This window comes from Echiichthys vipera, assembly GCF_963691815.1.
Source record: "Echiichthys vipera genome assembly, chromosome: 10".
Taxonomy (NCBI): domain Eukaryota; kingdom Metazoa; phylum Chordata; class Actinopteri; order Perciformes; family Trachinidae; genus Echiichthys; species Echiichthys vipera.
In genome coordinates, this window is record NC_139835.1 from 21,966,248 (window position 1) to 21,982,815 (window position 16,568).

A 16,568-nucleotide genomic window follows, 5' to 3' on the forward strand; every position below is an offset into this window, starting at 1 on the left:
GTTACAGCCACGGTGGCTCTGCAGACGAGACAAACAGCGCTTAACATTCATAAACAGATAATCTGCCTCCCACCGCTGCTGAAAGCTCCTGTTTTCCATCTTTCTTTTGGCCGTTTTAGGGGAGGGGTGGATTAAGTTTGTCTGCAGAGACTGGTAGCATGGATGCTTGTGGATGTTTGTTAACAGAAAAGTAGACGTGTATGTGCTTTATACTTGCGGGCCAGCTCTCATAGAACCTTGATATGATCTTGGGGGCCAAATATAATTACACCGCGGTCCAGATTTGGCCCACGGGCCTGAGTTTGACACCCCTGCTTTATGATAATTCAGACACTTTGGGGCAAAAAACATGCAGTTGGTCTCATGCAGTACAAATGTCCTATTCTAAAATGTTGTATTTTATTTCTGCATACTGGGGTCCATAACCCTTAAATGTCATAACTCTCACTGGAAAGCTAAGACCATCGTGGATTCAAAAAAGTTTTTAGTTTCAATTTACTGGAAACCTAATGAAACACTGTGACCAAGAACCTGTGAGACAACTTAGCTTTTTCAGTGTCTTACTGTTCAGCACATGTCAAAACAAATTGCAGAAATAATGTGACAATGATAAAGCATTAAAAAAAACACACACACACAAGGCCTAAGCTGGTGTATTTGGATTAAAGGGTTTATCGTTTTTTCTTCCCCAGCAAAGCATTTTCAGCACAGGTTTCCTTTTAACCCTTTGTTGACCTTGAAAAAGTCCAAACATTCATGCGTTCACATATTATTGCAATTCCCTCTCTCCCAGCTTGCTTCAGATGTGGTGAGCTCTCCTGCAGCTACAGACCAAACCCAGACTCTGGCACTAGTGGTGAATGGGTCATCTGGACCAGGTAAAAATAATTTGCAGGCATTTATTTTTACCTATACATATTACTCATACCTCCTAAATGTCACAAATACGTCACATGGTTTCTGAAAAAACCCATGATGTGCCTTTAACCTGTTTATTTACAAAAGTGAATCAAGTATGGGAAAGCAACGACATTCAGTGAAACCAGTACATCACAATGGCATTTACAAAAGAACAGGCTCGCTCATTAACACACCCTCATACAAGAAGAGATGAAGCTTGATTATGGACCTTTAAAAGGAAATCACAGTAGAAAGTCACCATTTGGCTGTAAATGTGTCAGAGCTCAATCTCAAGGCCGTCTCACGCATCACATCTACAATCGCACAGGACACTAACCCACCGTCCATACGTGTATTATCTGTCGGCGTCTATAATAACTTTCTATTCTCACATTTGAAGTATGGCTCTTACATTATATACAGTATATACATAACCACCAAGGTACGTTTATTCATTAAATGGCTCAGTTGTATGCTGTATTTCTGTAATTACGTATACAGGATTAATTTACATCTCTTTTGTGGTGTAATGATTTCTGTATTTTTTGTGCTTTATTTGTGCAGCTGATTACCAGGACCTGACAGTAACAGTTGCCAGGTTACCACTGACAATCGTTTTAAGAAATTGACAACCAATTCTTGGCCTTTGGTTGCCATGGGTGCAACAACTTGAACATATAAAACATAGGGACAACAAACAGCTAAACATTAATATTTGTTGCAAATTAAGTTCACTGTCGGGTAAAATGTCCCTTAACCCGTCAACGTCATAAAACGATTGTTCAAATTAATTCAACTCACAGAGAACCACATGAACCTTTACGACAAACAAAAAGGAAATATGCGGCCGGATTAGGTCACTTTTTCATTATTAGGCTGTTACGTAAACCTGCAGAGTATCTTAAATACTCAAAAAAAGGTGACTAATAATGGCACCACTATTTTCTGCAGCTAAAAGATTAGAAAAGTTAGTGTTGATCCCTGATTACATTTAAATCCACGTCAATCATCACATTGTAGAGGGCAATCTCTATTTACAATCCTTGAATATGAAGGGGATTACAAAAACACCTCCCTGTAAACATCCATAAAAGTCCACAAGATTGATATCCTTTTCAGAAAGTCCACATTCCTTGAGTGGCATGAACACAGGCTGTAACCTGTCTGTTTTCAGTAACAGCATGGGCACGATGCCACAAAGTGCTTTCACATTGTCATTTTGGAATTTGTCAGTTGTGTTCAGCAGTAAGAGTTGTCGGTCTCCACTTCTTGCGCCCTCTTCTAACTCTTTTATCAAAGACAAAAGGAAATGAAAAGGTAATCTGAGAGAGAGCCACTAACAATGACAAATGCCATCACGGTAGTGGCTTGATTAAACTGTAAGAAGTGTTTTGCAACTCTGGTTTAACAAGTAAATCTGAAATGCAAACTAGTCTTGAATAAAAGGTATCTGACATTGAGCAACACTTGTAAAACTTACTGTCGGTACAGTTGCAAGATTAGGGAAAGTCCAAGCACCAACACAATGGGAATGATCGTGTAGCAATGGTGCCTTATTGGTTGGGGAATTTCTTGAACTCTCTGGTGAAGTCCTGTGGAAGAAAACAGCAAAATATGACACTTTATATATAACTACACGATTTGATGTCACATCCTAAATAAGACTCTACTTTTTTAAGGTCCCATATTATGCAATTTTTCATGTTCTTACTTGTATTTTGGGTTTCTTTTAGAACATGTTTACAAGCATTGATGTTAAAAAACACATGACTTTTCTCATATATTCTGTCTGAATATATCTTCCACATTTGTGCTCTATGGGCATCTGTGCACCAACATTACAGCTGGGAAATGACTGAGACCATGTGACTATAGGCGCTGATACAAGAGTCCTGACGGCTCATTTAGAGGCACAGTTACTCATTATGGACCGGGCATCCAAACATACATTGGAAAACTAATTATTTTACAATATGAGACCTTTGAAGGTGTTAATCATAATACAATAACTTGTATTATGCCTGTTGCTTTGATTAGAGCTAATGTTGTTATGCTTTCAATGTGGAGTAGTAACGGACTAGCCAAATCTTTCAAACTCATGTTTCATTTGCTCTGGCAGCATGGTAGTGTGGTGGTTTTAAACTGTCGCCTCACAGCAAGAGCATTTCTGGTTCGAATCCTGGCTGGGGCCCTTCTGTGTGGGTTTTTTCCGGGTTCTCCGGCTTCCTTAGGCTAATTGATGTCTCTAAATTGCCCTTAGGTGTGACTGTGAGTGTGAATGATTGTCTGTCTCTATGTGCCCTGTCATAGACTGGTGTCCTGTCCGGGGTGTACCCCGCCTCACGCCCACTGCTGGGATCAGCTCCACCGCCCCCCCCCCCCCCCCCCCGCGACCCCGATAGGGATATGCGGTTAAAGAAGAATGAATGAATGGGATATGTCTGGCCTCCCGCTCAGACAGATTTCCAGTTTACCTGGCCCTGAACGGACCAGTCACAACAGTTTATCTCATGTGGGACAGGTTTGTGACGATAACTGAATGAGTTGTGTGCCGTACTTCAATGTAGTTACTGAATGTAACTGGCAGTCAAATAAGAATAAGAATAAGAAATTAAGATTATGTTGCTGGTTGACTGTAAATTGGGTCAGCATTGTTTTTCTGCTTCAAAACAGACCCAGAACAAGATAACTTACAAGACTGGTTGCAGGTCCATCTATTTTGGTCTGCACCGTTGATAAGACTCCTTAGAAAAAACGAATATGAGCCGAGAGGTTCCACACTATTAGGAATTTGCAAGTTAGTGTGGCCGGGTTAGTAATGGGCTATATACTAACTTTTAAATATAGACAAATTAGTTACCAGTCCTTGGGCTGCAGTCACGGTGAACAATGGCTGATATGTCTTTGGCCTTGAGGATCACATCACATGAAGGTTCTGAGGTCCAGTTGAGTTTGGTGGTGAGATTGCTGTGGAAAAAGTAGAAGCCAGGAGGAGCATCCAGGTTGAATGTGTGGGTTATGTGAGTTTCGGTTGATTTCGTGAGAAGTTTTCCATCCAACTTCCACTGAATCTCAGCGTCTCTGTAGCGTCCCTCTACATCACAGTGGAAAACGTTTACACTTCCACTCCGGTTGTCGCGGGTCTGACAAACATTGTAGATTGCTGGTGAAAGAAGACTCAAGTTTAAATTGTGCAGGTTTTTACTGTTTCTACTGTAAATTCACTGGGGAAAAAACGAGTGCTCAAATACTGTTTGTATGAGGAATGAATGACTCACCAGAGACGTTTAGCTCTACTTCACAGGGATCGTACAACTCTTGACGGTGAAAACGACATTCGTATATCCCTTTGTCATCCGCTGTGATGTTTCTGAGGAGAAGAGAGCAGTTCTCGCTGTTCTCAGACAGAAATATCTCGGCTCTGCACTCATATCTGCTGTAGAAGCTTGAAGTGTTCCCGTGTGGCTTGAACACCATGGTCTCGTCTGGTTTTTGCTTTTGCCACTGGAAATCCTCGTCCAAATTTCTGTCCGAACAGTTGCATGGCAGAAGGACACTGCCTCCTACGTTGCCTTGAATAGTTGTTTCACCTACAGTAGAAAAGGTATTTTAAGTACTTTTAGCTGATAATACTTTTACTTAAGTAAGAAAAAAAACTCAGGACTTTTAGTTCCACAATATTTTCACATCTGCTTTTTGGTCCCGTTTCTGTAGAAGCTTGATTTGATGAGTTAAGTGAAATCACACACACACAAACACACACACACACACAAACACACACACACACACACACACACACACACACACACACACACACACACACACACACACACACACACACACACACACACACACACACACACACACACACACACACACACACACACACACACACACACACACACCGCTGTCTGCTTTCAATTCCTTCTTCTTTAACCTTTTAATGTGTTTGTTAATATTAATATGTAAACTATTTCTCTTTTATTAATCCAATTACTTTTACTGCCCCAGTATCATTTTCGCTTAAGAAGGAATGTCTCTTGTTTGTTTCTTTTTTTGTTGAAACACGACTGCAGCCACTCCTAGTTATTCATCACAGACTCTCACAGAAACCAAATGAAGTCGTTGATATCGAAGATCACGTAAACACTTTGACTTTGACCTAAATCGTTCTCCAGTCCTGCAGATATACCACAAATAAAATACTTTGGTTTCAAACCAGAGGAAATGTCATGATTTTGTTTCTCTACATGTTGTTTCATTTAAGACCAAACCTTGTGTCAAGACTAGACAAGTAGGATGTATGAGTGAATTAACCATTAAGTTCTTTAAAACAACATTGTTCCATAACAAAGAATTGGAAGATTTCACCTTATGGCACATTCATATTTGTACAATGTTCTCATGCTGGTTTTATTTGATTCACTGCTCTATAAAACTATTCAAAGATAACGTGTTGTTAAACTGAGAACACTTTTTTCCCCCAACATGGTCCAAAGATGTTAAAAGACAATCTCAAAACATATAACGTTTAAACAAAGAAATCATACAAAACAAAATTACATCAGTAATAACCAAAAAATCAGTATCCATCTCAACAAACCTATAACAAAGACTGATTAATGACTCAGGTAAAGTTTCATTAATAACCTGTCACCTTCCTCCACAGATAAGACCTGACGTGGCCTATGAAAGTCCCTGTTTTATAACTCCCTAAATGAAGATAGAGATAAAGAAGAAGTGTTACATAAATGTGCAAATTTAAGTTTTACTATTGTTAATACTTGTATTTCTGAACCTGTGCAGCCACAACATATTTTTACAGTCAGTATTGATTATTTGGTGGGATTTAACTCTACGTTCACAATCAGAATCAGGATCAGAACTACTTTAATAATCCCAGGGGGAAATTGTTTTTGTTGCAAACTCCAGCTACACAAACAACATATTTAACAACAACAATACTATACATTCATTCATCTTCAACCGCTTGTCCCTGTCGGGGTCGCGGGGGGCTGGAGCCGATCCCAGCTGACATCGGGCGTGAGGCGGGGTACTCCCTGGACAGGACGCCAGTCGATCACAGGACACATAGAGACGAACAGAGACATGTGCAAAGGCCCCAGCCTCAATACTATATAACTATATATATTTATAAAATATAAAATTTACAATAGTAATAGTCGAGATGGTTTGGGCATCTAGTAAGAATACGCCCTGGGTTCTATGGGTGCCCAGCTGGGAGGAGGCCTCGGGGAAGACCCAGGACCAGGTGGAGAGTTTATCCCCAAAATAACTGCGTTGGCCGGGAATCGAACCCGGGTCAACTGCTTGGAAGGTAACTATGCTTACCACTATACCACCAACGCCCGTGACGCTCCAATCATCTGCTCCTTTCGGTCCATGTAAATAATTAAATGTATTGTAATCGTTAATTTAATTCATCATTGTGTGTACAATGTAATGAACAGGCATTTTCATGAAAGGAACAAATAAATACAAAAATATTCTCTCATAAGGCTCTTTGAATTGCCTTGTGCTGCTTTATAAATACACTGCCTTACAACTGTCTACCCCAAATCTATATAAGACTATTTATATTTCAGCTTCTGCTCTATTTTATGTCCTCAATTCTCACGTTTTACTTGCGTGATCTTGTTTTCATACGTATTAAATATGCAACTTTGGACTGGAGCCTGTATTCATTGACTGTTTCTCTGTAGGAACATTGTATTGTGCACATAAACAAATAAAACTAAACATCCATAAATGTGAACTGAACTTGTCATACAGGCGTAAGCAGGGTTAAAATACAATAGTATCAAACAGGGACGTAGCCAAGCAGAAACGCATCATGCATCATGTCCATTTATTGCAACACAGGGTCTGCTGTTGTCACTCAAATATATTTCCAGGAAGCAGATTTAATTATAAGAATACGAAGTGTCTATGTGTGATCTTTGTACAGTAAATGCGCAACGTGTAGTATAACATAGTTTCAGGATTTCAGTAGTGGTTTAAATGACTTACCTGAGACAATTAACACCATTAACACCGCAAGGGAAATCCTCATGTTGCACTCAGACTAGTTTGTGCCTCGAGAATTGGCAGCATATAACAATTTCTACAACTTTTCTAATCTGCTCTCTGACGCCTTATTGTTTCGATTAGACTACATTTCCAAAACAAATCCGCGTCGTCTGTAATCCACAGCCGCCAGTCCTCTGTCAGACTTGGGAAAGCCCAGCAGCCAGCAGTGTGAGCTTCCGTAAAACCGTCACGATTAAGTGAGAGGAAATCAGTGACTGCTTAGTCATCGACAAATCCACCTCCCACTGAAGACCTCATCGACCGATGTTAACAACATGAGCTCTGCAGGATCAGAACCCTGACGGAGATATCAATATTACAGGCAGACCGCAGACTGAGGGAAAAGCACACCAACATAAATACAGTCAATATAAAGGCACTTCGAGCTACTGTAAATACAAGAAGCTTAAAATATTTTTTAAAAAGTGCATAAAATAGAGCATGTATAAGAAGAATACTGCACTGAGGGAGTAAGTCTATCATCACTGTAGGACATACATATATACAGTATACAGTATATATATATGATGTATATCATTTTCTATTTTTTTCTGAGGTGAGATTTCCTCGATCTACCTATAGGTTTTTAATCTCACCTGCACAATCTGTATTTCTTATTGTCATGTATCTGTATTTGCTGATATGATGCAAGATAAGGGTGGGAAATTGGATAACAGTTTGCCACTTTTTCTATTCTAATATATAAATGTTATGTTATTTTGCTGAATTTGGGCTGGGTGGCATGGTTGTGTGGTGGTAAGCACTATTGCCTCACAGAAAGGTTTCCTGGTTCAAATCCTGGCTGGGGCCCTTCTGTGTGGACCTTGCATGTTCTCCCCGTGTCTGCATAGGTTTTTTTCCGGGTTCTGGTGTGAATGGTTGTCTATCTCTGTTTTTCTCTATGTGCACCCCGCCTTATGCCCAGTGTCAGATCGGTTCAGGCCCGTGCGGTTGAAGATGGACGAATGGATTTGGGGTCATGAACTAATCTTGAAAATATTGACAACCATGGAAATGTCGGGTAGATGAGGCAGAGAACTGAATCGACTCATTAAACAGAGTGCTCAGTGCTGAATGTTGCCACATTTTCTCAAACTAAACCAAACCAAGTCTGAATTAGTTCTGTCCTTGAGCTCCATCCACCAGTCTCAACCAGGGGTGTTTTTATCTGATTGGTCACCCAAGGTGCCACCCCAATCAGAGAACGGTGGGGTCATCTTTAGGAGGCTGTAACAGGGTATAGCTTAAAGTCAGAGGGCATATATTGGTATCATAGGAAACAAAATTATCTCATGCTAGCTTTTCTGGAAGGGAGTTCAATAACACTCCAAAGTTAGGCTAAAGATTGGCAAGGGAAAAACTGGCATGTCCATTTTAAATGGGGTCCGTTGACCTCTGACCTTGAGATATCTGAATGAAAACGGGTTCTATAGGTACTCACAAGTCTCCCCTTTACAGACACTTTATGACAGCACTGTCAAACTCCAATTCACAGTGTGCCAAATTTAAAAACTGGGACAGAGTTGCAGGCCAAACTCAATATCTACCAAAAAGAAAAGAAAGAAAAGACTGCAAATGTGCATGTTTTCCCTTCTCTCCATATGTGTAATGTTGAACCTTTTCAGTGCAGGTCCTTGTTCTTGTCATGGTTTTCTTATGTTTTATTCTTTGGTTACAGCCACGGTGGCTCTGCAGACGAGACAAACAGCGCTTAACATTCATAAATAGATAATCTGCCTCCCACCGCTGCTGAAAGATCCTGTTTTCCATCTTTGTTTTGGCCGTTTTAGGGGAGGGGTGGATTAAGTTTGTCTGCAGAGACTGGTAGCATGGATGCTTGTGGATGTTTGTTAACAGAAAAGTAGACGTGTATGTGCTTTATACTTGCGGGCCAGCTCTCATAGAACCTTGATATGATCTTGGGGGCCAAATATAATTACACCGCAGGCCAGATTTGGCCCACAGGCCTGAGTTTGACACCCCTGCTTTATGATAATCCAGACACTTTGGGGCATAAGACATGCAGTTTGTCTCATGCAATACAAATGTCCTATTCTAAAATGTTGTATTTTATTTCTGCATACTGGGGTCCATAACCCTTAAATGTCATAACTCTCACTGGAAAGCTAAGACCGTTGTGGATTCAAAAAAGTTTTTAGTTTCAATTTACTGGAAACCTAATGAAACACTGTGACCAAGAACCTGTGAGACAACTTAGCTTTTTCAGTGTCTTACTGTTCAGCACATGTCAAAACAAATTGCAGAAATAATGTGACAATGATAAAGCATTAAAAAAAACACACACACACAAGGTCTAAGCTGGTGTATTTGGATTAAAGGGTTTATCGTTTTTTCTTCCCCAGCAAAGCATTTTCAGCACAGGTTTCCTTTTAACCCTTTGTTGACCTTGAAAAAGTCCAAACATTCATGCGTTCACATATTATTGCAATTCCCTCTCTCCCAGCTTGCTTCAGATGTGGTGAGCTCTCCTGCAGCTACAGACCAAACCCAGACTCTGGCACTAGTGGTGAATGGGTCATCTGGACCAGGTAAAAATAATTTGCAGGCATTTATTTTTACCTATACATATTACTCATACCTCCTAAATGTCACAAATACGTCACATGGTTTCTGAAAAAACCCATGATGTGCCTTTAACCTGTTTATTTACAAAAGTGAATCAAGTATGGGAAAGCAACGACATTCAGTGAAACCAGTACATCACAATGGCATTTACAAAAGAACAGGCTCGCTCATTAACACACCCTCATACAAGAAGAGATGAAGCTTGATTATGGACCTTTACAAGGAAATCACAGTAGAAAGTCACCATTTGGCTGTAAATGTGTCAGAGCTCAATCTCAAGGCCATCTCACGCATCACATCTACAATCGCACAGGACACTAACCCACCGTCCATACGTGTATTATCTGTCGGCGTCTATAATAACTTTCTATTCTCACATTTGAAGTATGGCTCTTACATTATATACAGTATATACATAACCACCAAGGTACCTTTATTCATTAAATGGCTCAGTTGTATGCTGTTTTCTGTAATTACGTATACAGGATTAATTTACATCTCTTTTGTGGTGTAATGATTTCTGTATTTTTTGTGCTTTATTTGTTTAGCTGATTACCAGGACCTGACAGTAACAGTTGCCAGGTTACCACTGACAATCGTTTTAAGAAATTGACAACCAATTCTTGGCCTTTGGTTGCCATGGGTGCAACAACTTGAACATATAAAACATAGGGACAACAAACAGCTAAACATTAATATTTGTTGCAAATTAAGTTCACTGTCGGGTAAAATGTCCCTTAACCCGTCAACGTCATAAAACGATTGTTCAAATTAATTCAACTCACAGAGAACCACATGAACCTTTACGACAAACAAAAGGGAAATGTGCGGCCGGATTAGGTCACTTTTTCATTATTAGGCTGTTACGTAAAACTGCACAGTATCTTAAATACTCAAAAAAAGGTGACTAATAATGGCACCACTATTTTCTGCAGCTAAAAGATTAGAAAAGTTAGTGTTGATCCCTGATTACATTTAAATTCACGTCAATCATCACATTGTAAAGGGCAATCTCTATTTACAATCCTTGAATATGAAGGGGATTACAAAAACACCTCCCTGTAAACATCCATAAAAGTCCACAAGATTGATATCCTTTTCAGAAAGTCCACATTCCTTGAGTGGCATGAACACAGGCTGTAACCTGTCTGTTTTCAGTAACAGCATGGGCACGATGCCACAAAGTGCTTTCACATTGTCATTTTGGAATTTGTCAGTTGTGTTCAGCAGTAAGAGTTGTCGGTCTCCACTTCTTGCGCCCTCTTCTAACTCTTTTATCAAAGACAAAAGGAAATGAAAAGGTAATCTGAGAGAGAGCCACTAACAATGACAAATGCCATCACGGTAGTGGCTTGATTAAACTGTAAGAAGTGTTTTGCAACTCTGGTTTAACAAGTAAATCTGAAATGCAAACTAGTCTTGAATAAAAGGTATCTGACATTGAGCAACACTTGTAAAACTTACTGTCGGTACAGTTGCAAGATTAGGGAAAGTCCAAGCACCAACACAATGGGAATGATCGTGTAGCAATGGTGCCTTATTGGTTGGGGAATTTCTTGAACTCTCTGGTGAAGTCCTGTGAAAGAAAACAGCAAAATATGACACTTTATATATAACTACACGATTTGATGTCACATCCTAAATAAGACTTTACTTTTTTAAGCTCCCATATAATGCAATTTTTCATGTTCTTACTTGTATTTTGGGTTTCTTTTACAACGTGTTTACAAGCATTGATGTTAAAAAACACATGACTTTTCTCATATATTCTGTCTGAATATATCTTCCACATTTGTGCTCTATGGGCATCTGTGCACCAACATTACAGCTGGGAAATGACTGAGACCATGTGACTATAGGCGCTGATACAAGAGTCCTGACGGCTCATTTAGAGGCACAGTTTCTCATTATGGACCGGGCATCCAAACATACATTGGAAAACTAATTATTTTACAATATGAGACCTTTGAAGGTGTTAATCATAATACAATAACTTGTATTATGCCTGTTGCTTTGATTAGAGCTAATGTTGTTATGCTTTTCAAACTCATGTTTCATTTGCTCTGGCAGCATGGTAGTGTGGTGGTTTTAAACTGTCGCCTCACAGCAAGAGCATTTCTGGTTCGAATCCCCGCTGGGGCCCTTCTGTGTGGGTTTTTTCTGGGTTGTCCGGCTTCCTTAGGCTTATTGATGTCTCTAAATTGCCCTTAGGTGTGACTGTGAGTGTGAATGATTGTCTGTCTCTATGTGCCCTGTCATAGACTGGTGTCCTGTCCAGGGTGTACCCCGCCTCACGCCCACTGCTGGGATCAGCTCCACCCCCCCCCCCCCCCACACCCCCGCGACCCCGATAGGGACAAGCGGTTAAAGAAGAATGAATGAATGGGATATGTCTGGCCTCCCGCTCAGACAGATTTCCAGTTTACCTGGCCCTGAACGGACCAGTCACAACAGTTTATCTCATGTGGGACAGGTTTGTGACGATAACTGACTGAGTTGTGTGCCGTACTTCAATGTAGTTACTGAATGTAACTGGCAGTCAAATAAGAATAAGAATAAGAAATTAAGATTATGTTGCTGGTTGACTGTAAATTGGGTCAGCATTGTTTTTCTGCTTCAAAACAGACCCAGATAACTTAACTGAGATAACTTACAAGACTGGTTGCAGGTCCATCTATTTTGGTCTGCACCGTTGATAACACTCCTTAGAAAAACCGAATATGAGCCGAGAGGTTCCACACTAATAGGAATTTGCAAGTTAGTGTGGCCGGGTTAGTAATGGGCTATATACTAACTTTTAAATATAGACAAATTAGTTACCAGTCCTTGGGCTGCAGTCACGGTGAACAATGGCTGATATGTCTTTGGCCTTGAGGATCACATCACATGAAGGTTCTGAGGTCCAGTTGAGTTTGGTGGTGAGATTGCTGTGGAAAAAGTAGAAGCCAGGAGGAGCATCCAGGTTGAATGTGTGGGTTATGTGAGTTTCGGTTGAATTCGTGAGAAGTTTTCCATCCAACTTCCACTGAATCTCAGCGTCTCTGTAGCGTCCTTCTACATCACAGTGGATAACGTTTACACTTCCACTCCGGTTGTCGCGGGTCTGACAAACATTGTAGATTGCTGGTGAAAGAAGACTCAAGTTTAAATTGTGCAGGTTTTTACCGTTTCTACTGTAAATTCACTGGGGAAAAAACGAGTGCTCAAATACTGTTTGTATGAGGAATGAATGACTCACCAGAGACGTTTAGCTCTACTGCACAGGGATCGTACAACTCTTGACGGTGAAAACGACATTCGTATATCCCTTTGTCATCCGCTGTGATGTTTCTGAGGAGAAGAGAGCAGTTCTCGCTGTTCTCAGACAGAAATATCTCGGCTCTGCACTCATATCTGCTGTAGAAGCTTGAAGTGTTCCCGTGTGGCTTGAACACCATGGTCTCGTTTGGTGTTTGCTTTTGCCACTGGAAATCCTCGTCCAAATTTCTGTCCGAACAGTTGCATGGCAGAAGGACACTGTCTCCTACGTTGCCTTGAATAGTTGTTCCACCTACAGTAGAAAAGGTATTTTAAGTACTTTTAGCTGATAATACTTTTACTTAACAAAGAAAAAAAACTCAGGACTTTTAGTTCCACAATATTTTCACATCTGCTTTTGGTCCTCAGTCCACAACCGACTGATCCCGTTTCTGTAGAAGCTTGATTTGATGAGTTGAGTGAAATCACACACACACACACACACACACACACACACACACACACACACACACACACACACACACACACACACACACACACACACACCGATGTCTGCTTTCAATTCCTTCTTCTTTAACCTTTTAATGTGTTTGTTAATATTAATATGTAAACTATTTCTCTTTTATTAATCCAATTACTTTTACTGCCCCAGTATCATTTTCACTTTGGAAGGAATGTCTCTTGTTTGTTTCTTTTTTTGTTGAAACACGACTGCAGCCACTCCTAGTTATTCATCACAGACTCTCACTATGTTTGAATAACACATGAAGAAAGAAACCAAATGAAGGGAGTTGTTGATGTTGAAGATCACGTAAACACTTGGACACTTTGACCTAAATCGTTCTCCAGTCCTGCAGATATACCACAAATAAAATACTTTGGTTTCAAACAAGAGGAAATGTCATGATTTTGTTTCTCTACATGTTGTTTCATTTAAGACCAAACCTTGTGTCAAGACTAGACAAGTAGGATGTATGAGTGAATTAACCATTAAGTTCTTTAAAAAGACATTGTTTCATAACAAAGAATTGGAAGATTTCAACTTATGGCACATTCATATTTGTACAATGTTCTCATGCTGGTTTTATTTGATTCACCGCTCTATAAAACTATTCAAAGATAACGTGTTGTTAAACTGAGAACACCTTTTCCCCCCAACATGGTCCAAAGATGTTAAAAGACAATCTCAAAACATGTAACGTTTAAACAAAGAAATCAAAATTACATCAGTAATAACCAAAAAATCAGTATCCATCTCAACAAACCTATAACAAAGACTGATTAATGACTCAGGTAAAGTTTCATTAATAACCTGTCACCTTCCTCCACAGATAAGACCTGACGTGGCCTATGAAAGTTCCTGTTTTATAACTCCCTAAATGAAGATAGAGATAATAAAGAAGTGTTACATAAACGTGCAAATTTAAGTTTTACTATTGTTAATACTTGTATTTCTGAACCTCTGCAGCCACAACATATTTTTACAGTCACTATTGATTATTTGGTGGGATTTAACTCTATGTTCACAATCAGAATCAGGATCAGAACTACTTTAATAATCCCAGGGGGAAATTGTTTTTGTTGCAAACTCCAGCTACACAAACAACATATTTAACAACAACAATACTATACATTCATTCATCTTCAACCGCTTGTCCCTGTCGGGGTTGCGGGGGGCTGGAGCCGATCCCAACAGACATCGGGCGTGAGACGGGGTACACCCTGGACAGGACGCCAGTCGATCACAGGGCACATAGAGACGAACAGAGACAGACGACCATTCAAGATTCAAGATTCAAGATTCAAGAAGCTTTATTTATCCCGAGGGAAATTATTGTGCAACAGTTTTGATACAAAGGCGGAAAAGGATCAGAGTAACAATAAGCATAAACATAAATCAAATCAAAATAAAGCTAACGTCAGATAAATCAAGCAATGAACCAAGTGTGACAGAGTGCAACAGACGTCGTGGTTAAGCGTAGGTATATACAATATACAACAATACGCACTGTTCAGTTTAGCAGCAGATTGAATAAAATAAGTACAAACTAGATAAGTGACAAGGAGCGATAAGTTATAAGTGTTAAAAATGTTAAAAATGTAGCAGCATGTCCTACAGACCTAAGTGACAGTATGGCACAGTGGAGTGTAGCAGCATTTCGTACTTAAGTAAGTTACAGTAAACCACAGTGAAATGTAGCAGCATGTCCTAAAGCACAGTAAGTGTATCAGCAGATAGTTACAGTAAACCATTAATAAATAAATAAAGTGATGTAGTGGTGGTATAAAGTGACAGTGTTGTATAGCAGCATTACTTACTGAAGTAAGTGACAGTACAACTGAATAAAGTACAACTGAATAAAGTGGTGCAGTGATGGTATAAAGTGACAACCTACGAACAATTTTTAGACCCATCAATTAACCAACACGTGCAAAGGCCCCAGCCTCAATACTATGTAACTATATACATTTATAAAATTTACAATAGTAATAGTTGAGGTGGTTTGGGCGTCTAGTAAGAATGCCCCCTGGGTTCCAGGGGTGCCCAGCTGGGAGGATGCCTCGGGGAAGACCCAGGACCAGGTGGAGAGTTTATCCCCAAAAGAATTGCGTTGGCCGGGAATCGAACCCGGGTCAACTGCTTGGAAGGCAGCTATGCTTACCACTATACCACCAACGCCCGTACAATCTCGAATCATATGCTGATTTGGCTCCATGTAAATAATTAAATGTATTGTAATCGTTAATTTAATTCATCATTGTGTGTACAATGTAATGAACAGGCATTTTCATGAAAGGAACAAATAAATACAAAAATATTTTCTCATAAGGCTCTTTGAATTGCCTTGTGCTGCTTTATAAATAAACTGCCTTACAACTGTCTACCTCAAATCTATATAAGACTATTTATATTTCAGCTTCTGCTCTATTTTATGTCCTCAATTCTCACATTTTACTTGCGTGATCTTGTTTTCATACGTATTAAATATGCAACTTTGGACTGGAGCCTGTATTCATTGACTGTTTCTCTGTAGGAACATTGTATTGTGCACAAAAACAAATCAAACTAAGCATCCATAAATGTGAACTGGACTTGTCACACAGGCGTAAGCAGGGTTAAAATACAATAGTATCAAACAGGGACGTAGCCACGCAGAAACGCATCATGCATCATGTCCATTTATTGCAACACAGGGTCTGCTGTTGTCACTCAAATATATTCCCAGGAAGCAGATTCAATTATAAGAATACGAAGTGTCTATGTGTGATCTTTGTGCAGTAAATGCGCAACGTGTAGTATAACATATTTTCAGGATTTCAGTAGTGGTTTAAAGGACTTACCTGAGACAATTAACACCATTAACACCGCAAGGTAAATCCTCATGTTGCACTCAGACTAGTTTGTGCCTCGAGAATTGGCAGCATATAACAATTTCTACAACTTTTCTAATCTGCTCTCTGACGCCTTATTGTTTCGATTAGAGTACATTTCCAAAACAAATCCCATCGTCTGTAATCCACAGCCGCCAGTCCTCTGTCAGACTTGGGAAAGCCCAGCAGCCAGCAGTGTGAGCTTCCGTAAAACCGTCACAATTAAGTGAGAGGAAATCAGTGACTGCTTAGTCATCGACAAATCCACCTCCCACTGAAGACCTCATCGCCCGATGTTAACAATGTGAGCTCTGCAGGATCAGAACCCTGACGGAGTTATCAATATTACAGGCAGACCGCAG

General features: G+C 39.9%; 1 protein-coding gene across 3 annotated transcripts; it reads right to left on the reverse strand.

Annotated features, from left to right (window-relative positions):
* Positions 1–978: 978 nt before the first annotated feature.
* Positions 979–16,398, reverse strand: LOC310953088 (butyrophilin-like protein 2). Of its 3 annotated transcripts, XM_083922003.1 has the most exons (8): positions 16,177–16,398; positions 14,467–14,556; positions 12,815–13,126; positions 12,397–12,699; positions 4,179–4,490; positions 3,761–4,063; positions 2,381–2,492; positions 979–2,187 (listed from the first exon to the last, which is right to left on the reverse strand). In XM_083922003.1, the coding sequence occupies exons 1-8, from the start codon at positions 16,217–16,219 to the stop codon at positions 2,130–2,132; spliced, it is 1,533 nt and encodes a 510-aa protein (XP_083778129.1). In that variant the 5' UTR covers positions 16,220–16,398; the 3' UTR covers positions 979–2,129. The 3 variants fall into 3 exon arrangements, with proteins under 3 accessions (XP_083778129.1, XP_083778130.1, XP_083778131.1); XM_083922004.1 differs by lacking the exon at positions 14,467–14,556; XM_083922005.1 differs by lacking the exon at positions 3,761–4,063.
* Between the last annotated feature and the right edge of the window lie 170 nt (positions 16,399–16,568).

Coding starts and splice junctions, on each gene's coding strand:
- LOC310953088 (XM_083922003.1), bottom strand. CDS start 16,219: ATGAGGATTTACCTTGCGGTGTTAATGGTGTTAATTGTCTCAG. Junction 2,493..3,760: donor TGACTGCAGCCCAAGGACTG/GTAACTAATTTG, acceptor TTTCTTCCACAG/GACTTCACCAGAGAGTTCAA. Junction 2,188..2,380: donor ATCTTGCAACTGTACCGACA/GTAAGTTTTACA, acceptor CTTTGATAAAAG/AGTTAGAAGAGGGCGCAAGA.